Raw genomic sequence first — 25273 nt, forward strand, 5'->3', positions numbered from 1 at the left:
GTAAAATGCATGAATAAGATCTGTGTATTACAGGCAATTTATTTGGAAAAAGAAAAATTAAAAACAAAAGGGACAGATAATCCTAACCGGCTTATGTAGGTGAGATTCTTAACGTGAGCTAACTCGGAGTGCATGCAAATTCGATTTAGAGCTGAAGTTGGGAGACGCCATTCAGTTATCTTGAATCAAATTCATGAAATTATACAAATTTTGTATTTAAACCAAAATATCAAGGATTTGGATGAACTGACAGAAAAGTGTTATATGGGTGAAATGTAGACCAGAATGTTCTCTATAATTTTGCTGTAGAGTCTCTATAATTTTGCTGTGTAACTTGATCTCATCGATTAATCAGAAGCCAAGATAAGCGAGGTTTTTTGTTTCTTAACTTGTTTTTTCATCCAGAGTTCCCCAGGTAGTCATTTGTTGAACTTCAACTATATTAAAGAATTGTTGTCTTTTGTGGGACTTTCCATTTAAAACCCTATTTTAAGTGTCTTGGTGGAGTAGAGGCAGTCAAATTGGCATCTGAGTGATTTCAAAGCGTTATTATGGGAAAAATCAATTTTTCACACTTAAACGGCAAAATCGGAGTGATAGCGTAGTCTGAGTGGAAAATGATGTATGGACGAAATGTAGAGACAAATGTCCTCTACAATTATGTCGAAGAAATCATCAAAATCGGTTCAGCGACAGTCGAGATAATTGAGGTTATGTGATATTGAAATTGGTTTTTCGACTGTGGCGCCCCTGGTGTTGGTCCCACGAAGTTCAAATATTCTAGAAAGTTGTAGCATTTGGTGAGATCTTTCGTTTAAGCCCTCATTCATCAAAATCGGTCACATAGAACCGGAGATATGATTTTTTGAATTTCGTGAACTTTGACCCCTCATATCTCCGGTTCTATTGAAACCACAGCGCACATACGCACCATTTTGGAAACGTCCTAGACTGGACTACAACATACTAAAATTTCATTAACTTGCACAATGCCGTTTTTGAGAAAAGTGACTTTGAATTTCGATGAATTTTGACGCTATCACAGCGCCACCTGTGGTGACTTTTCGAACTTCCATCTGAAAGTGCTCATCGAGGCGAAACCAAAAATGTAAAATTTAGGTCGCTATGTTAGTTAGAACCGGAGATAGAGGCCGGTCAATGTTCGAACTTTGACCCCTTATAGCTCGGGTCAGGGGTTTTAGATCGACTTAAGTTTTTTTTTGTTTGATAGGTATAATTAACGGCTACAACATACTAAAATTTCAGCACGATGCACAATGGAATTTTTGAGTTATTTAACTTTTAAGATTTAAAAATTTTCTTTTTAATAATAGCACCCCTAGCGGTGGTTTTATGAACTTGCGATGTTAGAAGGGGGAGTGGCATTTTACGAGAGCTTTCCAAAAAGCCCTCACTTTTTAAATTCTGACAATTAGAACCGGAGTTATGGCCATTTTAAGAAAAATTTTTTGGACCCTTATAGCTCGGGTCAGGGGGGTCGGGGGACCTTAAATTTGGTATTGATGGAAAGCTCTAAGGCCCAGCTATAATATACTAAAATTTGAGCCCGCTCGATGCCATAGGGGCGGAGCTATTGAGAAAACAAAAAAAGGGGGGTCTTCAAAATGGCGGAAGGAGGGGTGGGGGGTGGGGGGTCTATGCACCAAGTTGCAATTTTCACCCGATATATAACCTTTGCCGAAAACCGCAAGTCGATATCTTTTTTAGTTTAGGAGCTATTAAGCTCCAAAGAGCGGCCGGCCGTCCGGCCGGGAACGTAAATTAGCCACATATATATTCGTGATCAGGAAGTGCTGAAACACATTTTGGCCAAGTTTGAGGTCGATCGGACGACATGAAATTTTGTTAGGATTATAGTAGGTGAGATTGTTAAGAATCTCACCTAATATCTATCACTTTTTACACCTAGCTTTTTGAAGATAGATTTGATCAAAAAACTTTTGGCCGACACTGTACATTGAGAAGTAAGTGAAGCTCCCGCCTGATTCTTTTCCTGAAATTTCCTTGTCTTATTGAATTTTACTGTTTTATTAACATGATAAGAATTGTCGTCAGGATCACTTCATAATTAGGTTGCTGTCCTGAAAAATGTACCTCATCGTTACCTAATAATTACATAAATCCGAGGAGATCTCGACTTCATAATTATGAATTTTTAATTTAGAACGTATGTTCTAGTTCTTAAATATCTAACCTCTTTATTTTCATAAGAATTACATGTTTTTATAAATTATTATTTGATAAAGCCCTCTATATAAAACATTCTTGAATAAGAAGTGATGCTTATCATTAGGAAAAATGCACTGCTAAAATAGTTTGTACGCTCATAAAAACTAATAAGAATTCACATTCTGACAACATGAAATAAATTATTTTCTGTTTAACATTTAGAGTAGCTAGGTTAGTGGAAAATTTAGTTGTTTAATTCTTTTTTCAAACGGCTAAATAAATTGGTATTTAAATGTAAAGAAGGATTAGTTTTTTGGATGCAAAATTAATATTCTCTTTTGAAAAGTAATAAAATTGTTGGTCATGTTTTTGAAATATTTTTCGAAAGCTCTTAAGCTCGATAAGAGTAATATTCTGTGAAAAAAAAACAGCTCACGAGTGAAGCCCGGCATTTCCAAGCTGGAAAATGCATGAGTAATCTGGAGGAAAATGTGAATAATCTGTATGAATTTGTCAGCATGGGAAAAACTACGCCTGAGTGTGTGTTGATGGGCCGAAATTCAACGAAATTGATCCCCAAACTCTGCAAATGCGACCCGTACATTGCGTACATACAACACTCATTTATTCACCTCTGAAGGATGGACAGGTGTATATTTTTTCCTCGCAAACTCTCAGGGGGGAGGGTGGCTGCAAAAAAAAAGTGGGGACTCGAGAGTGGAAATCATTGAAACAAGTGCACAGCACCCAAATGTACCATTATGCTATATTGGACGAGATATATAAAAAAGGAGAGAGTATCCTGGCCATTTGACCGTCTGGTTGGTGGTCAGGAAAAAAAAGAAGTGGAAAATCCTTTTCTCACCAAACACGAGGGTTGCTCACATGGGGATGCAAAGTCATCAATACTCGGCAGAATTTCCATCTCCTGCTCTGGACATGTGGCTCTCCAATTCTCCAAAAATTCACATTCATTTCAAGCTCCCCAGATGGCTTTCCATTTGAAATTTTTGCCATTACGGACTAAAATTCCAAATATATGGAAATATTTGCGAGGAAAGTCCCATTTTTCAATTCAGAAAAGTAATCATTTCAGTTTTTATCTCATCTTGCTCACTTTTTTTTTGCTCTTGAGGGAGTGTTGAAACATATGTATTGATAGGATCAACCTGATGCACTGAACCAAAAAAAAAAAAAATTGATAAAATCCAACAACCAAAAATTGAATTCCCAACACGGTATAGGAATACTGGATTTTTTTAATTTTTCCACACGACATCACACACACCTGTACTTGAAATTTTTCATCAGGAAAGGTGACTAGAAAAGCAGAAATTCTCACATATACGACAATAATCCAATTCCCAACATTGATTTATTACCATCTCCTCATATTTCCATCCTCAATCTCAGAAATACAAATTCATGTAAATACTTTAAAGAGATGAATTCAAATGAAATGTGCGTTTTAGGCATCAGAAGAAAGTATTGAGGAAGTTTAGAATAAAAATCGAAAGAAAAAAAGAAGAAGATCCGAAGAAGCGCCTCAAGCATATGCAAAGAAAAATCCATTAAATCATAAAACTTTCCACACAAATCCTTGGGAGCAGAAGAAAAAAAGTATAAGTCTATTCGCAATCTCTGACTCTGCCCCAGCACTTTTCTCCATTTTCAATTTATATTGCAGACAGAATATATGACATGGAGCAACATGAGACCGCACCTTGGGGGTATTTTTTCACATGCAAGACAAACAAGCAATAATGCAAGTTTACTTGCTGATATGGAAAACAAAAAGTCCTTGTCCCAAAAGTTTTCAAATAGTTTGCCTAAAAGTAAACGGGAAGAATATTACCTTTCTGCAAGGATTTTAGGATGGCAATAATGTCATGAAAGTCATGGGAAATTTTGGAAACGTTACAAAACTTGGTGAATTGTAAAAATGTGCCATGAAAAACTAAATTTGATCAGCAAACAATCAAATTTAAACCCTAAAAACAGTGAAATTATTGTACAAGCTTTGGTTTAGCAAAAATAAAGAGGCTTTCATAAATTAGATCCATTTTTGTAATGATTTCAATTGTTATGGCTCTGGCACACCTTTTAGATCGGTCAAATTCATAAAATCAAAATTCACATCCCTTTCTTTCTTAAAAGTTTAGCATATGTCTATCCTACTCTTTCGCACTCTTTTTCTTCTTTTGAACATCACACCAAATTAAATTTGATTCAGTCCAATTTTGAGACCGAAAGAGTGGGATAGACTTATGCAAGTCTTTTAAGAAAGAAAGAGAAGTGAATTTTGATTTCATAAAATTTGACCGATCTAAAAGATGTGCCGGAGCCTTTACTGACGAAATTATTTTTTCTTCTAAGTAAATTTAATTTTTTACTGACCAAAATTTAATGCTTCATGACCAAATTTAATCCTTCACTGACTGAGTTTAATTTTTACTAACCAAAATTCCATTTTCTCCTTCTAACCAAATTTAATTTTACGCTGACTGAATTTAATTTCGTTACTGAACCAAATTTGATTTTCCCCTTCTAACTGAATTTAATTCTTTTGCAGATCAAAATTTAATGTTTTTTTTTTAACAAATTTAATTCTTTACTGATTGAGTTTAATTTTTTTATTGAGAAAAATCTAATTTTCTCCTTTTAACCAAATTTAATTTTTCATTAGCTGAATTTAAATTTTTTACTAATCCAAATTTGACTTTCTCCTTCTAACTGAATTTAATTCTTTCGCAGATCAAAATTTAATTTTCTCTGTAACCAAATTTAATTGTTTACTATTCAAGATTTAATTCTTTTTGAACAAATTTAATTTTTACTGATTGAGTTTAATTTTTTACTGAGAAAAAGCTCATTTTCTCCTATTAACCAAATTTAATTTTTCACTGGCTGAATTTAATTTTTTTACTGATCCAAATTTGACTTTCTCCTTCTAACTGAGTTTAATTCTTTTGCAGAATAAAATTTAATTTTCTCCTAACCAAATTTAGTTTTTTACTGATCAAAATTTAATGTTTTATGACGAAATTTACTTTTTTGCTGACTAAAATTTAATTTCCTCCATCTAACCAAGTTTAATTTTTCACTGATTGAATTTAATTTCTTTACTGATCCATATTTTGACTTTCTCTTTCTGAATTTAATTTTTTTGCAGATCAAAATTTAATTTTCTCCCAACCAATACTGATCAAAATTTAACGTTTTATGACTAAATTTAATTTTCAATTGACAAAAATTATATTTTATCTTTCTAACCAAGTTTAATTTTTCACTGACTGAATTTTATTTCGTTACTGATTCAAATTTAATTTCCCCTTGTAACTGAATTTGATTCCTTTGCAGATCAAAATTTAATTTTCTACCAACCAAATTTAATTTTTTTATTGATCAAAATTCAATGTGTTTTGACAAAACTCACTTTTTTACTCACCAAATTTTTTGTAATAAATTTTAAATTTCTAATTTTAACAGAAATTTTTTTTCTGACCGAATGTAATATTTTTTACCGTTCAAAATTAAATTTTCTCCTTCTAAGCAAATTTTGTTAGTTTATTAACCGAATTCGATTTTTTTACAAATCAAAATTTATTTTTCTCCTATCCAAATAAATTTTTTTTGCTGGCCGAAATCTATTTTTATTCTATTTAAAATTTAATTTTCTCCTTCTAACCAAGTTTTAATTTTTTTATCGAAATTAACTCTTTCCCCTACCAAAATTTAATTCTCTTGTCCTAACCAAATTTTATTCTTTATTGACTAAATTTAATTTATTTACAGACAAACTTTTATTTTTTTTTTCTTAACTAAATTTAATTTTCTGCTTACCGAAATCAATGATTCTACTAATCAAAATGTAATTCCCACCTTCTAACCAAATTTAAATTTTTACTGTTTGAATTCAATTTTCTTACTAATTAAAATTTAATTGTCTTCTTCTGATCAAATTAAATTTTTTACTGGCAGAATTTATGTAAACCATCTTACCTAATCAAAATTTAATTTCCTCCTTACCATTTTTTTTCTGACCAAAAATCAAATTTTAAACTAATTAAAGTTTTTTTCTAACCAAATTTTATTCTTATTGACTGAATTTACTTTATTTACGGATCAAAATTTAATTTTCTTTTTATAAACAAAACTTAATTCATCGCTGATCGAATTCAAGTTCTTTTTACTTATCAAAATTTATTTTTCCCATCCAAATCTATTTTTTAAGCCTCCAGCACACCTTTTAAGATAGGAAAATTTGATTAAATTAAAATTCATATCCTTTTCTATTTTAAACGTTTTTCATATACCTATTTATCTCATTTTTCACACTCAAAATTAGATTGAACTAAATTGAATTTTGTCCCCATCAAATTTTACTGATCCAAAACGTATGCCAGAGCCATTACGGACAGAATTTAATTTTTGAAATGATCAAAATTTAATGTTTTTCTGAATCAATTTAAGTTTTTTCTAACCGAATTTAGTATTTTTCTGAGCGAATGTAACAGAATTTAATTCATCGCTGACCAAATTTATTTTCTTACTGAATCAAAACGAAATAATTTAACTGACCGAATTTAAATTCTTGTTCATCCGGTATAAATTTTATATCAAGAAAGTTTCATGTAGTTAAATTCACTTTCTTTCTATCTGAAATGTTCGGCATAGGTATCTTTATTCCAAATATTTGCACTCAAAATTGTATTAAACTAAATTGAATTAATTTTTGCGGTCAAAAGATGAAGAAGAATTCGAAAGAATTGAACAGACACAATCAAAACGCATAAGAAAATAACGTCTGTGAATTTTGATAAGAATGCAATTTTCCTGATCTATAAAGCCCTAGGATTTCTAGAAATTAACTCTTTAAGTAACATAAGTAAGGCAAATTTGTTCAGATATCATCTTTTATTCATTATTTATGCCTAAATTTTATTATTTCATTTTAAGTTCCTAATTGCCAAATTTTTGTTGGACTATTTTTAGCAAAAATACTTCCCAGTCTAGTGGAGACGATCTTCTATGAATCCAAAAAAGTCGTTGGGATAGTACACGGAGTATATCTTAGTATTATTTTTCAAATTAAATTAAAGATTTCAAATTAAAAAAAAATCTCGTCGAAACTTACAAGCAAATCCTAACTAAAGTATCAACACCTTCAAAATTCCCGTGAGACTTTAAGTTTTAGCTGTGAGACGAAAGTCGAGCAAGAGGTGCTTTGGGTATTAAACTTGGGTGAAAAATAGGACTTTGGAAAATTCATTTAAGATCCGCCGAAGAAGTCGATGAATTAAAAATGCATCTATATTCCCTCCTGACTTTTCCCATGCACTTTTCCAATTCACCTGTACCAATAACTCCTTCGGGACAGGGGAGTAAAGTGGATGAGAGTATTTGGGATTGAGAGAAAACAATTTAATTTCAATCGCTTCAGTGTTTGGCTCATTTGTCCATCGATTGCATCTCATCCTTTGGGAATAGAAGAGCATTTCTTCTGTTGTATTGTTACTATTGTAGGTATGGACGATGGGTGACCCGTCGAGTAGCTGTGGGCACGATTGTGGCCATTTGGCTGCTAGCCGGACTCGTGTCCTTTGTACCCATCTCCTTCAATCTGCATCGACCCAACACACCGGACGATGACAATGGCAAGAAGTACCCAACATGTGCACTGGATCTCACACCAACCTATGCCGTAGTCTCCAGCTGTATCAGCTTCTATGTACCTTGTATCGTTATGATTGGAATTTACTGCAGGTGAGACACAAAATAACCCATTCAAACAACCCCCAACAGCCCTCCCACCTTATTTTATGCTTTATCGATTCCCCATGTCCATATAATACAGAATTTTTACCCTTTTATATAATACAGAATAATTTTCCACCACATAGCCCCATATCCATATATATTTTATTTTTATCAACTTCCTTTGTAGGGTGACTTACTCGAAATATTGTCCGGATATAATCGGCTCAATAACATTTTTTTTAACGAATGGAATAACTTATTATTCCAACAAAATTCCACAGATAAAATTTTATTCCTCTACCCAAAAATTTTTTGAAGTAAAAAATAATGATAATCCCTTTTGATATTTTTCTTTTATTTCCTATAAAAAAAAACCTTAATAAATAATAGTTTTGAATCGTTTTCCAAGTGTCCAAGGTAACGTCCTTAAGTTGGTCAGGACCTATTCCTCCATTCAAACTTAATTCTGCACGAATTAATCAATCATCGATATGGGAACTTAGGCAAAATAGGCAAGTCGAAAACTTCAAATTGCGATACCTTCCTAGATAAAAGAGTTTGGAGTTTCTATGTTTTTATAGATAGTCTTTATAAACCTTTTGAACCATTCATAGGGATCTCGGTCAAAATCTCAAAAGCCAAAATCTCGAATAAGCTGACATTGGAAATCCCTAAGCCACAATCCTGAATGAGTCGAAATCCCGAATAGCCAAAATCCCAAAAATCCCGAAAACCCAAAATCTCGAAATAGCCAAAATCCGAAAACCAAAATCGCAAGTCAAACTCCCGAATGCCATAATTCCAAATTCTTAAAAGTGGCATAGCTATTTCTACGATTGCATCCGCGATTATTGGAGGCAAAGGGGAGTTTTTGTTTTCTGGGAAATAAAATTACACTGCATGCTCCGTAGGGAAGGTAATTTCCCTTCTAACGTTCATCCCTTCGAATAATGTGAATTTTCTTTCACTTTTTCTAAGAGACTTCCACATTTCTGTTAAATATGAGTTAGCTTATTATCAGTTTTATTGATAATTATATGATAATTACGTGTATGTAAGTCATTTTAGCAAAATAAAAGAAACTCACATTATTCGAAAGCATTAGCGTTCGAAGGGAAAGTACTTTCCCCTATAAATTCGTTCTTATCAGGATTTTAACCATTAGAGATTTTAACCATTTGGGATTTTGAGCTTTATATGATTTTGCCTTTTCGGAATTTTGGTTTTCAAGATTTTGGCTCTTTGGAATTTTGTCTTTTCGGGGTTTTGGCTTTCTGGATTTTAGTTTTCAGTATTTATGCTCTTCAGTGTTTTGTCTATTCGGGATTATGGCTTTTTGGAATTTTGTCTTTTTTGGATTTTATCTTTTAGGAATTTTGGCTTTCAGTTTATTAGCTTTTCGAGATATTATATTTTCGGGATTTTTATTTTCGGGATTTGGCTTTTTCTGATTTTATCTTTTCGGGTATTCGGCTTTAGCAACTTTGGGCTTTTCTTATTTTGTCTTTCCGGGATTTGGATGCTCAAAATTTTGACTAACCTAGCATACGAACAAAGAAGAATGGAAGCAAGACATATTAAAATTCTGAGCCATACTTTTTAAATATTTTTCTTGAACCCTTTTTAAAGTCGAAAGCTTCAAAACTGGCTATGTTCCAAAATATAGGAGATTAAAACTTCAAATTCAAACTCCATAAAATTCCATTGCTTAAGAGAATTCAAAGTCGGAAATAAAACATTTTAAAAAGTTCAGAAATGTTTTTGTTTAATATTTTTTAAATGTTTTTAAAGCTGAGAACTTCAAAATTTAATATCCCTCAAGAAAAACGAGCTTGAGGATTTAAATTTTAAACACAGATATCCCATTAACCTTTTCAAATGTTCACAGTTTTAACAGATTCGTGGAAGGCACAGGAAAGCGTTTCTTGAAGTCTTGAAATTATATTAAAGCTACAAACTTCAAAATAAGGGATCTTTTAAGATAAAAAAGACATGTAGGCTATTTACACTGCCGCATTAGATTGGGATTGAGCTGTTCCAAAACCGGATTTAGGATAATTAAGTATCAATCTAAGACCGCGATCTAAACGATTTCATTGAGATCATTTAGACTGTCGTATTAGATTCTGACTGAACTGTCCCAAAAACTGATTTTGGGAAACCAATCTCAATCCAATGCGGCGGTGGAAATAGCCTCATAGACTTCAATTTTTTACACTAGAATAACCCTTGGAGATCTCGTTAAACCTCCTCAAATTAAAAGGATTTCAGCAAGGGATACAGGAAATAAAACACTTTTTTAAAAATATTTTTGAATAATAATTTTAAAATATTTTTCTCCAAGTTTTCTAAAATCCAGTAAATTCAAAATGCGATATCTTCCAACTTGAGAAAGATTGAGGCTTCAAATTTTTACCATATGATTGCCCTTGTTGTACTTCTTAAGTATCTACACTTTTGAGGGATTCGAAGAAAGAACCAGTAAAAAAAAAAAAGAATTTTAAAATTACGGACCATCTTTTTGAAATGTTTTTTCTTAATTTTTCTTAAAGGCAAAAACTTCAAAATGCCGTATCTTCTAAGAAAAATATATTAAGAATTCAATTTTTTACCGTGATTAGCCCTTATGGACCTTGTTAAAATTTAATAGTTTTAGGGAATTCGTGCAAGTAGAAATAAAACATTTCAAAAAGATGATCCACTTTTTAAATCTTTATTTAAAGACGATGTTCATTTGAACGAACTTATCTTTCAAGTCTTGACGAATCAGTTGTTCGTTTTTGATCTCTTCGAAATTATGTCTTCTCAAAAAAGAGAGTAAAGGAATAGTTAGTTTACCCTACTCACTTCGTCTCCAGTTCGCCTTTTCTGCCTATACTAGTTAACTACGAAGCTTTGATCTTACAAAAAATTATAGAAAAGGCTTTTAAGCTTCGCACATACTCTGGCTTCAAACACTTCATATTTTTTAATATTCTTTTATTTAATCTGACCTATCTATGGCAATATATTTTGGTAAGGTTATGTAACACATTTCCTGAAAATAAAGGTCGGGTTAATCAAAGAAATATGGGAAAATAGAAAATGTTCCAAGCCAGAGTGTATCTAAAAGTCTTTCACTATGTTTTCTACTCATTTTAATTACTGAAATTGTATTTCTTGAAAAAATTTGTCAAGCAGATAAATTTGAATCTTTGCAGAAAAATTAGGACGCTCTTTTCTGATTAGCAAACAAGTCTTATTCGTACAACCCTTGGCATTTGGACTTTGCGAAATGTTACTCACCAAAAGTAAAGCAGATAAGTTTGTCTGACGGACTAGCCCCTAGGTCAAATGTAGTTTAAATTTAATTAAACTCTGTGAAAATTAAAAAGAACTGAAAACTTCCGCAGCGACTTCAAAGACTTTTCCACGGTGTTTTGCAAAAAAAAGGAAATTAGGCACTTGGCAATGTTTACCTCATAAACGTCCCCACAACCCTAATTTTTCAATGCAGTTTAAAGTGTTCACATCTCCTTTAGCCATTTCATAAATTTTTATTGCAAATACATGTTGAGAGATACTTAAACACCGCATAGAGATACTTGTATGGCGAAGAGGTGATGGCAAGAGGAGCTTTAGCACATCCCCAACGTCCCCAACATTATCATAATGACGCTGCTTCCATATCGATTTTATAGCTTAAAAAGTTTATTGGTTTTTTTTTTGTTATTTAACAGTGAGAATAATACAATTCTATGGCAATGGTATTCGAATAAAATTCACTCAGTAAATCTGGGTTTAATGGATATGCACAAACTATGGAAATGATGCTATAATTATAAGAGTCTGGAATAGAATATAGCCACAATTTCATTAGTCTCAATTTTAGTTTAATCATTTTCATGAATATTAAATGCTTCATTTAAATTAAATACCGATGTATAATATTATTCAGATTTGAAATATTAAAACCAGGCGTAAATAATTATTGTTAGATATTAGTTTAAAAAATAAACACAGTTGGTTTATTGAGTTGGAAAATATTTTCTGGCTATTAATATTTAAATTGATTATGAATAATCTGGAATAATCAATGTTTATTATTTAATTTTAAATGTGTTCTCGATGTTTTTTATTGTATTGCATATGTGCATTGCATTAATTAACTTCAAAATTTAGAAATAAATGAAATAATTGATTTATTCATTAAATCTAAAATTATTTTGCAAATAGAGAACACAAAATTGTGAGTACCATCAAGGTCTTTGACATTTCTAATCTGTTTTTTATAGGAAATTTACTTATTTGCATTGTGGGAAACTGTTTTCAATCTGCAAGGAAAATAGGGGAAAGCGCGCTACCTTCGGACAATTTATGCTTCGCACAAATCATGTTTTTTCAATGTGTTATAAAATAATTTGACCTATTATAATATTATAATTTAATAGCTAGTCCAATGTCTCAAATTTTCAGATAAGAGCAATGGGTGAAATCCATAAGGAACATAGAGAAAAAATTGAATAGTTCGAATCTTGAGTCGTCCGAAGGTAGCACGCTTTCCCCTATTTTTTGGAAATTATTTATAAAATCTGTTTTTAGCAAGAGAAGTCTTTATATTGGATTGAAGCAGGTAGAAAAAGCGAACTGGAGCCTTAGACTGTTCTCTAACACTTTTTATACCTTTGGAAAATTCTACTTTTAAAGAAAATGCTTATCAATTTTCAGTGTAAAAATTGTCAAAGGATCGTCCCAACGGTCTAGACTTATTGGATTTTCCTTAAAGTCTATAAACAGGATATTCTTCCAAAAAAATCAGAAAACTTTTTGTCATACCGGGAATGTCTTTTTGATAAGCTTTTTGAAAGATCCAGTTTTTTGTTTTACAAATACAGTAGGACCTCGATGGAGTCAGCTTCGGATAGAGTAAATCTCCAATAAAGTCAACATCTATTTTTTTACTCTACGGACTCCGATAGTGTGAACTTGGACCCAAATTGACTCCAATAGAGTTAACTTTTCTTTTATTAGTTGACTCTATCGAGGTCCCACTGTATGTTCTCTTATAGTGAAATGGACAATAGTTACGTCTTCAACGAACGCGAAATATCCTGGATACTGGATACAGAAATACTCAAAATTTAATGCTTCGAAGTCCTTGATGTTCTCGACACGTTTGGCCTTCTTCTTCAGATCGTATTTGATAATAGCCCAATATGTTTCAACTGGATGGGGATTTGAAGTGTTTGGCGGATTCATCTCCGTGGGTACATAACGAACGTCGTTCTCCTCGTACCATTATTTGGTTGTTTTTGAGTAATTTCTGGTAGGTGAAAGCGACGGTGAGACTTCTATTCTGCTATTTCAGGACAAAATTGTCCTTCCGGTGAGCGTCGGTGAGGTGGTTTAATCCAAAATTAAAACACTCAAGGTTCCAGAGCTTTCGACACTATATCGTGTCTTCTTCAGTGGTTCTTGGTTAATCTATTATCTTGGATATTGCCACTATTTTTGTCTAATTTTTCACTGACCAAATTGGAAACAACAGTTGGGAGCTATTAATAAATAAATTACAAAAATTATCACAAACAATTTTTCTGCCTTTTTTCTCTGCAAACGGCTTGCAAAGCCAGACAAAAATAGTGACAATGGCCTCAATTCTGAGACCAAGATCAAGATCAAAATTTCAAGCTGACAAATATTTCCAAGATCAAGATTTCATATTCTGACGCAAAGCATTTATGGAATTTAAAATGTCTTAGCTAAGAACCAAGATTTCAAGATTTTCCACACTTCACGAAACGTCACTTCTGACATCTACATTTCTTTGCCGAATTTGTTGAAATTTCGCCATATAAATTAGAAAAATTAATTATAGGTTGTATTAAATAATATATGACAGGCCATAATCGGAAATAAAAGAAGTTCAAACAAAACTTGTAACGTGTGATAAACCTGAAAATGCTTATGCAAGATGTGATTCTTATGCAGGTATTCTCAGAGTGTTGTACTTCAAAACGTACATCTAGAAATATGTATCATTACGATTAAATTACAAGATCAAACATAGCATTTGTCATATTAATTCTCTTTTTGTATCAAATCTTATAGAAATATTCCTCATCAAAAATAATTTCTGCATGAAACTCTTCAAATTGTTAGTATCTTGAAAATTCCAAGCACCTCCGAGAGGTTCTTGGAATTATTTCAAGAAAACAAGAAATTAGACGTCTTGAAATCTTGAAATATTGATTCTAGAATTGCAAATCTTGATATCCACAAGGTTTGTGTCTTGGATTTCAAGATTTCAAGATATTTGACAGATTTGACATCTTGATCTTGATTTTTTGATTTCTGAATACCAAAATCTTGAAATTTTCTTGATCTTGATCTTGATTTTGGTGTCAGAATTGAGGCCAATATCCAAGTTAAGAGACTAACCAATAACCACTTACTTTGCAAGTGAGATTAAAAAATTGCAGTGTTCAGTGATGCCCCAGTTTCCCCTACATCGCAATTTGGAGCATTTTATAAGGTTTTATATGCATTTTATAAGGTTCAGGGCTACTAGTTTGGTAAAATGTGAAGCCTATATCTCTTTTATGCAAGATATCGGATTTTGAAGTATTAAGTCTTGTCCCAGGTCTTCTACTTAGAGAGAACTGGAGCAGTAGTAAACATGGGGTTTACTGGCAATTTTTACTAATCCTTCTAAAAGATGCCTAGTAGTTTACCATAATTGGGTACAAGTCTAGGTCCTTAGTATGGAGAATAACGAACTTAATCCATTTAATCCAAGAACTTTGTTCCTTCAACAAATCTTTTCTAACTGTGTCATGTCCAGTGCACTCTTTAAGATCTCTCAAGAGAAAATAACTTTGGTGAAAAGGAGGTTAAAATCTCAAAATAGCTCCTTTTACCTATCCAAATTGAACCCTTTCTATATCTAGGCATTAAGCAAAATGTATAAGATTAATATTTAAGAAAAGCTCCTGGAATTTATGTGAGTATCTTTCAAGAAAATCCACTTCAATACATCTTTCTTGTGGGATTTCCTTACAGGAAGAAATAAAATAATTTCTGAGAATTTCACAGGATTATGCTTTTGTTTGCGTATTTTGCAAAATTGTTACAAGGAGCTTTTCTCAGTATTCCTTTCAATGCTCTACTTCCGCGTATGTTATTTTAGGCATCAGGTACTTGACTGAATTGTTTAAAATTAGCCGCGGGAGTGGTTGGAGGGGATAGTTATTGATTTGGCTGTGATTGGCTTCTGGTGCTGTGAGATTTTTTTGAATTTTAACGGATATTTTAAGGAAGTTTTCTTGGTTTATTTTTGCAGACTGTACTGCTATGCTCAGAAGCATGTCAAATCAATAAGGGCCGTCACAAGACCCGGCGAGATAGCTGAGAAGCGCTACCGCAGCATTCGACGTCCAAAAGCGCAGAAAAAGCTCAAGATTCGCCAATTGCACCATTCATCGCCGTATCATGTGTCTGATCACAAGGCAGCAATAACAGTGGGTGTCATCATGGGTGTCTTCCTCATCTGCTGGGTTCCCTTCTTCTGTGTCAACATTGTGGCGGCATTCTGCAAGACATGCATTGGTGGTCAGACATTTAAGATTCTATCTTGGTTGGGGTACTCAAACTCGGCATTTAATCCCATCATCTACTCCATTTTCAATGCTGAATTCCGTGAGGCCTTCAAGCGCATCCTCACGGCTAGGAATACATGGTGCTGCTGTTCTAATGAGATGGGCAACGTCCACCCGCGCAACAGTGATCGCTATGTCACGGACTATGCGGCCAAGAATGTGGTTATGAATTCAGGACGTTCCTCGGCAGAGCTGGAACAAGTGTCCGCAATTTGACCACCTGCACGTCCACCAAAGCACGATGGTGGTTGTCTCTAAATTTTTTTTTGGTCAACATCAAACTTTGTCCAGCAATGTCCAGAGATTTTACAATTTTTTTTTTGTTCGAGTATGTGATGTGCAGAAAACAGATAAACACTGCAGTGTTTTGTGTGATTTTGTGTGAAATGTGCAAAAAGATGTTCCTCATTGCTGGACAATGTCCAACAGAGTGAGCTTTCCTCAGACAATCTCTCACTTATGTGAGTAAATCCCCTATCTCAACCCTATCTCCTGTAAATAAGTGATTGTAAGACTTGTAATGGAGACGCTGAAGAAGGATAAAAAGAAAATATGGTGTACATAGAGCTCTAGGCGAGAAAGGAAGTAAGAGATGATAAAAAAAACGTATAAATGTATAAGATTTAAAATGTGAAAGAGCACGGAGCACATAGTGAAAAATGGGTGAAAAAATTTCCATCAAAATTAATCCAAGCCCGGAAGGAGATAATCTCTTTCCGCGTCTCCATCTCCGCAGACAAAAAAATTTTTTTTTGGAGGAGAGGATGAGGACACAGCCGGAAATTCACCGCAATGGGAGCAATTCCCGCTCGTATAAAATTTACACCATTTTATACACAAATCCATTGCGAAGATTCCACGATGAATATTTCAGTCGGTGGAGATGAACAACCAAAAAGAGTAAGCCCAGAGTATTAAACCAAATATGTGTGATAGCTTTAAGAAAAAAAAACTTATGATAACAATCCTATCTCACCTGCCTAAGCGCGTTCTACTGTGCAGATAAAAAATTTCAAGCGGGGTCGATAAATACATATCTAGGGTCAAGGCACCACTTATTGCCACTTTAGGAACGCATTGGGACTGTTACAATTCCCTAAATACGGCATTAGAGAACTAAAAGTTTTATAATCGCACTCTTAAAGGGCTTAAGAGCTTCAACAGGAATTTCAATACATAATTCCTAATTAAAGCCTTTTAATAGTGCATTAAAAGACTAGTAAAAATCTTTGTACTATAAGGCAGCTGTTTTGCTTCTTGATAATTTTCCAATCTTGAATTTCTCATTTTAAATTTTAGCTGAGAATAGTGTAAAGCAAAGCGTTTATGACTCTTTTGCAATCGAAGAAGCACAAGCCATTTTGAAGGGGTTTTTTAGAAACCCAATATCAATTACAGAATTTTATAACTTGTTTAAAAAACGCCCTTTATTAGGGGAAGACTGGCATGGTTCGCACACAGTGGACCTTCAAACGATGCAAAATTTCTTTTTGTTTGTATAGAGCTGAACAATGAAAACTCAGCTAAAAATCGAATTGCTTGAAAGTTCACTTCGTGCGAACCACGGCTACTTTCCCCTAGTTTAATAAATCGTACATCTTCTCATGCAAAATAGGACAGTTTTAGACATATATAACTTTCGAAAACACAAAATTCTGAGATAATAAAATTACACACTGCACTGGAATAATTTGTATATTTATGTATGGAATTCAAGCAATTGAATTTTCAAAAGAATTTCACTCCATGAAACTGCCCCACCGTGCCGTACTTAGGTTCAATAAAATCTGAAGATGACGTCACTATTTCAGAAAGAAAATTGTATCACTAAGCTTTTTGTTTTTTAAAAAAATTAGATCTTGTTGTATCAAAAGGAAAAACATTTTGATACCAAAACTCAAAATCGATTTGAACCTAAGATGATGGACTAACGGATGGAGCATTTTAATTAAAAAATGGTATATTTTTCTTAAATTCTTTATAATTTTTAAGCCTTAGATCCCACAAAAATAAAAGGACAGATAATCCTAACCGGCTTATGTAGGTGAGATTCTTAACGTGAGCTAACTCGGAGTGCATGCAAATTCGATTTGGAGCTGAAATTATGAGTCGCCATTCAGTTATCGTGAATCAAATTCGTGAAATTATACAAATTTTGTATTTAAACCAAAATATCAAGGATTTGGATGAACTGACAGAAAAGTGTTATATGGGTGAAATGTAGACCAGAATGTTCTCTATAACTTTGCCGTAGAACTTGAACTCATCGATTACTCAGAAGCCAAGATAAGCGAGGTTTTTTGTTTCTTAACTCGTTTTTTCATCCAGAGTTCCCCAAGTAGTCATTTGTTGAACTTCAACTAAATCAAAGAATTGTTGTATTTTGCGGGACTTTCCATTTAAACCCCTATTTTAAGTGTCTTTGTGGAGTAGAGGCAGTCAAATTGGCATCTGAGTGATTTCAAAGCGTTATTATGGGAAAAATCAATTTTTTCACACTTAAACGGCAAAATCGGAGTGATAGCGTAGTCTGAGCGGAAAATGATGTATGGACGAAATGTAGAGACAAATGTGCTCTACAATTATGTTGAAGTAATCATCAAAATCGGTTCAGCGACAGTCGAGATAATTGAGGTTATGTGATATTGAAATTGGTTTCTCGACTGTGGCGCCCCTGGTGTTGGTCCCACGAAGTTCAAATATTCTAGAAAGTTGTAGCATTTGGTGAGATCTTTCGTTTAAGCCCTCACTCATCAAAATCGGTCACATAGAACCGGAGATATGATTTTTTGAATTTTGTGAACTTTGACCCCTCATATCTCCGGTTCTATTGAAACCACAGCGCGCATACGCACCATTTTGGAAACGTCCTAGACTGGACTACAACATACTAAAATTTCATTAACTTGCACAATGCCGTTTTTGAGAAAAGTGACTTTGAATTTCGATGAATTTTGACGCTATCACAGCGCCACCTGTGGTGACTTTTTGAACTTCCATCTGAAAGTGCTCATCGAGACGAAACCAAAAAGGTAAAATTTAGGTCGCTATGTTAATTAGAACCGGAGATAGAGGCCGGTCAATGTTCGAACTTTGACCCCTTATAGCTCGGGTCAGGGGTTATGGATCGACTTAAGGTTTTTTTGTTTGATAGGTATAATCAACGGCTACAACATACTAAATTTTCAGCCCGATGCACAATGGAATTTTTGAGTTATTTAACTTTTAAGATTTAAAAATTTTCTTTTTAAAAAAAGCGCCCCTAGCGGTGGCTTTATGAACTTGCGATGTTAGAAGGGGAAGTGGAATTTCACGAGAGCTTTCCAAAAAGCCCTCACTTTTTAAATTCTGACAATTAGAACCGGAGTTATGGCCATTTTAAGAAATTTTTTTTGGACCCTTATAGCTCGGGTCAGGGGGGTCGGGGGACCTTAAGTTTGGTATTGATGGAAAGCTCTAAGGCCCAGCTATAACATACTAAAATTTGAGCCCGCTGAATGCCATAGGGGCGGAGCTATTGAGAAAACAAAAAAAGGGGGGTCTTCAAAATGGCGGAAGGAGGGGTGGGGGGTGGGGGGTCTATGCACCAAGTTGCAATTTTCACCCGATATATAACCTTTGCCGAAAACCGCAAGTCGATATCTTTTTTAGTTTAGGAGCTATTAAGCTCCAAAGAGCGGCCGGCCGGCCGGCCGGCCGGCCGGGAACGTAAATTAGCCACATATATATTCGTGATCAGGAAGTGCTGAAACGCATTTTGGCCAAATTTGAGGTCGATCGGACGACATGAAATTTTGTTAGGATTATAGTAGGTGAGATTGTTAAGAATCTCACCTAATATAACACGAAATGGTATCTACATACACAGAGAATAAATTTTTATTGAATTTAAAATTTTACTGGTGTTACAAATAGAAAATTTGTCAGAAAAATTCCAAAAATTTCGAATTCTACGACTTTTTCATATGGGTTTTAGGAACTGTTATCCTCGTGCAATCATTATAAATATTGTGCCAATAATATAACATTAGGTACTCTTTCATTTGGTAAAGTGTTAAAATGATTGCATTTGGTTTTATACCAAATTACACTCTGACAATACCGTATGACAAATTGTGTTTGAATCTCATTTGAGCTTTTTCAAAAAAGTGATTCTGTAACCGTGACTTTGTCATATGACATTGTCAGAAGTCACATATTTGAGATTTCTGGTAATTCAAATGACACGAAATTTCAATAAAAAATCAATGAATTGAATTTTAGAACTCATGTTATATGACAAAAAGGCTCGATTGCCATTATCAGGTTTCGAACTTACGTGACTTCACGCCTCTGTGTTCATGGTGTCATTCTTTGGAATTCCCTTCCTACCGAGAGAAACAGGCTGCTTACATTGAGTTATCTGGCCTACACTTATTCCCTATAAGCCCTACATCATTATTGTGAAAGTTTCACGAAACACTTACGAAAAGCAATCTAAAAGTTGTGATTTTCTCACTTAAATATTTAATGAATCTCAAAATTCATACCTTGTTCGCGGAAACTGGTATTTCCCGACTCTCGCTCCAAGCAAGATCTTTTACTGGCGGTATAGTTCTGTTACCCGATGGGTGAAGAATAGGTTATCAGGAGACACTGGTGGTCATTCTGTATCCTGGCCAGGAAATGTTCGGTTGGGGGCTCAAAGCTGGGTTGCTGCCGGGCAATTGGCCACGATAAATCTTGGACTTTATAAAGAATAGTACGGGGCAAAACCCTGCTAGAAAAGGAATCTTCACTTGGACCATTTGAAACGATTCTTTAAAAAAAGATTATTTTAATCCAAGTGCTTTAATGCAGAGCATCGTTTAGTACCTTGATTCTTCTTGAGGATTTCTAGTTAACCTTTTAATTTCCCGGTACCGTATTGTCTAATTCTCCATTGCTTCTGAAACATTCCTTTCACAAGATCAGAAAGGTGGGACAGTTTCATTGTGTGGTATTTCAGTGAATAAAATAAGACAAAGTGAACTGGCACTTGGTTCATTTAACCAAAACATTCAGTTTTTAATTCACTTACAAAGAATATTCAAAAGGAAAATCTTTAAAAATGATCTGTCTATATATTTTTGCATAAAAATACTCAGTAGTACTGATATTTGTAGAATAGGATAAATAAAACTTTGATTTGTACCACTTGTACCACTCAGAGATTGTGTTCTGATTTTAGATTTAAATGCCCTTATTAAACTTTATTAGTTAATTTTATCTAAGTATTCCAAAAACCGAAATTTGAGTAAAATTGGGATGTGCCCATACGATGACAAAAGTGCGATAAATCAAAAAATACTCACAGTTGATTTACTTTTAATAAATTTAAGATTTATCTCATGAATCATTAAAATCAATATGAAAATTCAAAGAAAGAATTTAATTTAACTTTTTGATAATCAAGCTTCAAAATTACAAGAATATAAAAAAAATTAACTCAGTAATTTTTTCTAAAAAAGTGGTTTCTTAATTATTTTTTGTTCAAATTCTTACGTGATATTTGATTTTGAATTAAAAACTTCTTTCAGTTTAGTTCGCCGTAGTGGCCATAAGTGGAGAAACACGTAGAAAAGTCTCCACTTATCGCCATGATATTATTTGATTTAAAATCAACAGTAAGGAGCGTACTAGTGCAGTGGCAATATGGGGTGCCTTAACCCTACACCGCCCCCACACAATAAAAAAAGTTCTGCAGAAATGGGTAAAATCCTTCATAAAAATATTCACATTGTCAGATATCACAGTTATTCCCCATGGAAGTCAAAAAGCGATAAAAAGAAGCATAGAAGAAGATGCTGAATATGCTAAGAAGACTTAAGAAATTCTAATTTCTTCTTGAAATATTTCCCCTCAAATTTACCATACTCTCCTATATTCGTCTATTTTATAATGCTCTCGCATTTCCAACAAAGAAAATAGCATAAATAAATCTTTTTCCCAAGGCAGAACCCCATAGGATGAATGACAAGGAAAAAAAAACTCAAAAAGGATATTTATTTCAATGCCAAAAGAATGGTCCAAAAAGAGCTAATTTAAAAATAAAATCAAAAAGACACTCTTCATCTTGGGGGAGTAAACATTAAACATCTACCCTTGAAATCTTCCTAAAAAAAAATTATGAAGAAAAAATCGTCACAAACATATCCTTTCCTATCTTCCTGACAAAAAGCAACAAAACCAATTATACACTAGAGACAAGAAAGAGGATGTCATAAGATAGCACATTCATTTTGTATTTGCGATAAAAGACTGAAAAAAAAACAATCTCTTGTAAATAGTTGTTTAAGATTACAAAGAAAAAAAATCTATACATATTAGAGAAGAATTTAATAATATTTCTCCTTAAAGAATTTCCTTCCTTTAATGCACTATCCATCTTCGTTCATTCCCAATACATCCAATCATTTAAACATTTAATTTAACGTTGCAGAGTCATGTAGAGGGCAAAGCAATAAGCATTGCATTTATCTGCTCGTCACACAAATTTCACATAAAATTCCATCAAGTCACACCGTGAAAAATAAATAAATAACTAAAACTTTAGGTGAGGCCAAGGTACTTTGACGATATACCCTCTAATGTTTTTGTATATAAAATTTCATTGGCTTGATATTGCTTTGATAAGATTGTCAATTTTATTCCTTTTTTAATATAATCCAGTTAAAAATCGTATTGATGGATTCTCAAAGTAATTTCTTAAGCTTTAAATTTAAAGTCAAACGTAAAGGACACCAAAATAAGTTTTTTGTAGGATTTTCCTACATACCAGAAAAAATCGCATAGAAGACTAAAACTTAAAAATATACTTAAGTTAGACTGCTTAATGCGCAAATTGTATTAATTAGTCGAGACATACACCACAAAAGCTAGTTTTCTCTGCTAGTGTTCTCCGTTTTGCGTTCTAAATTCCCTTTAATTACTCCTCGTAATGGGCTTGAGGAAAAATATCAGAGAAAGCATAATTCTAATCAGGAAATATAAGAAAATGATTGCCGTTAGTGTTATAAACTGCCATAAAATTCTTTTATAACCTAGCCTGGTTTGTGTCTTGGCTTAATATTCATCGGTTTAGTTAAGCTGTAATTAAGGCCAAACTCTAAACGAAAGTTTCTAAGCTGATCCTAATTTGCAACTACATAAGACCTGGATCGTTTAAAAAAAATAGTTAAATTGAAAAAATTTTTTTAAAAAAAAAGTTATTAATATTTCACTAAGTAAAACATTTAATTTCTCATCCATTTTTTCAAAAATAGACGTTCTGGATTATTTTTCTACTTTCTAAGGTCCACCAGTAATTTCCAAAATGAGAATTTTTGAATAAAAAAATGAAACGTATTCCTTCTCTTATCTTGTATCTATATAAGAATTTACAGTTTGATCAAAGATCAATAAATTACTTTTTAGTTCCGGGTTTACGATGGTAAATTATGCTACCACTTCAACGTTTAGTTGAAATTTAAAGTATAATATTTTGCTTATGGTTTAGTGAAGGACACAAGCATCTCTTATTTGCTTAAAAATGGAATTCGAACCTTAAAGTACACTAAGTTCTCAAGTATTTTTTTTTAATATTTTTGTCAGTGAAATACAGAAAATTTCTAGAGAAATACAAAAAATAGATAATTTTAACTATAACTGTAGACCTTTTTAACTATGTAACGTGCATCACTTGATTTCTTTTAATTCAAACTAAAGTACCATTGCTCGTAAATAGAGGAAACTGTGGCAGTAGTAAACATGGGGCAGTTATAAACATTTTGATTTTTTAAATTAAAAATTAGGCTTCAGAAGAAGAGACCCAAATGAACTCAGAGATACATTAAGGATCTTTGTCCAGTGAAGAAATAGTCGACACAAATTCAACAGTCCACAGTGTTTACAACTACACCATGTTTACTACTGCCCCCGTTACTGTTTCCTTTTAACACAAAATTCAAAATCTTATTTGTTACAATTTTTTAGTTGCGGTATTGGTTAGTTTTGACAGATGACTAACTTATAAAATAAATTTAACTTCGGACAAAAATCTGACCTTTCAGAAAACTAATTTAAAAAAATAACATGCTTATATTTAATAATATTCCTAATTTCGTTACGTAAATAGCATAAATAATTACTTTACTTTTTATTTTTCTAATTCTTTGTTTAAACATAAACGCGGACGAAAATACTTACTCTGCCCTATCTCAAAACCAAGTTTCTTTTTTCGATTATAGGGGAAAACTATCAGACTTGGCAGACATTCTGGCTTCTAACACTGCGATTTTTTTCCCATATCCTTTTAAAGAATCTAACCTATTTTTTCAGGATATCTGCAACTTAAGGCAATGTATTTAAATGTATTGCCCTTGATAGGACAGATTCAATAAAAAAATATGGCAAAAATTTTTAGTGTGCAAAGCTAGAGTGTGTACGAAGCCTGAAAGCTTTCCACTACTAAAACCTGCTTTAAAGGATGTTTTTTACGTTCTATTGCTTAAACATGTATTGAGAAAAAAATGTAGTTTACAATTAACTTCTTTCCTCATAACTTCAACACTTTTTAGGTGTAAAAATATATCAACATTTTTTAATGTTAATTTTGCACCTTTTTATGGGTAAAATTAGCATCAAAAAGGGTAACTTTAACCCTTAATACACCTAAAAAGCATAATATTTACACCGATTTCGGATCAATACTGCAGGGTAAGATTAACATTTCCGGAATGTTATTTTAACTTTTTCGGATTTCTCTCAAGTGTTAGCCCCACGTAAAACAAGCTTAAAGCTTATTCAACTGAAATGAAAACATTGCAGTGTATAGCGTTGAAGTACCTTGAACTTTGAGGTTGCATCTAAAGAGAAACATTCTTTTAATGGCTTAAGAACTCTCATATTTCCCCCCTAACCGTCCTTCAAGGGTCACTGCACAACAAACAGCCACCTCTCGATTCATTCACCTAAAGCCATCCTGGGCTAAGAGCTATTCCATTTTCTCTTCCAAAGTCACCTCAGCCCCAAAGCCATCGCGATCTCGGTCGAATGGCAGAAAAAAATGAAGAAACTAGAAGATGGGTGTTCGGAGAAAGAATAATTTATATCAGTTCACTAGTGCACAATGAATGGTGAGAAAGTCATTGGGAATGTTTTGCAATTTATCTTATTTATCTCATGGGAGTCATTTTCCATAAAGACATTGTGGGTGGTGAGTGAAGAAAGCCTCATCAACAAGTGGTTAATTTTAATCAATCGATTATTTTCCCATTGTCTATTCTTCAGCATTCAATCATTATCAGTGACAACACTTGTCATATATTTCTTATGCTCAGCAACACCAGTCACTTAATTGATAAATAATTGCCAGGAGAAGAGATCACACTTTATCACCAATAATATATCACATGAAAATTACTTACCGTCCTAACCAGCTTTCCCATATTGTGGATAATTAAATAGGGATCATAATCGCAATTGCGAGCACAGTATATGGAATATTTTACCTCCCATTTTGATGAGGAATTATTACTATAAACGGATGATTAGAGCAATTGCAGTTATTGCTGCAATATTGAAATTCTCAAGCTTCCACTGGCACAATTCCTTCAGACACATGCCATAAGGTTCTCAAATATTCTGGACTTCACCAGGTATTCTTCAACTTTAAAGACAATCATTTC

General features: G+C 33.2%; 1 protein-coding gene across 1 annotated transcript in view; it reads left to right on the forward strand.

The window, feature by feature from the left end:
• Positions 1–16485, forward strand: part of LOC129798745 (dopamine receptor 1) — a 97476-nt gene extending 80991 nt beyond the window's left edge. Inside the window, exons 5-6 of the mRNA XM_055842057.1 lie at positions 7717–7956; positions 15272–16485. Of these exons, the coding sequence (XP_055698032.1) occupies positions 7717–7956; positions 15272–15803 (772 nt within the window). The 3' untranslated portion in view covers positions 15804–16485. The remainder of the gene's footprint in view (positions 1–7716; positions 7957–15271) is intronic.
• The last annotated feature ends 8788 nt before the right edge of the window (positions 16486–25273 follow it).

Source organism: Phlebotomus papatasi, chromosome 1 (assembly GCF_024763615.1).
Source record: "Phlebotomus papatasi isolate M1 chromosome 1, Ppap_2.1, whole genome shotgun sequence".
NCBI lineage: Eukaryota > Metazoa > Arthropoda > Insecta > Diptera > Psychodidae > Phlebotomus > Phlebotomus papatasi.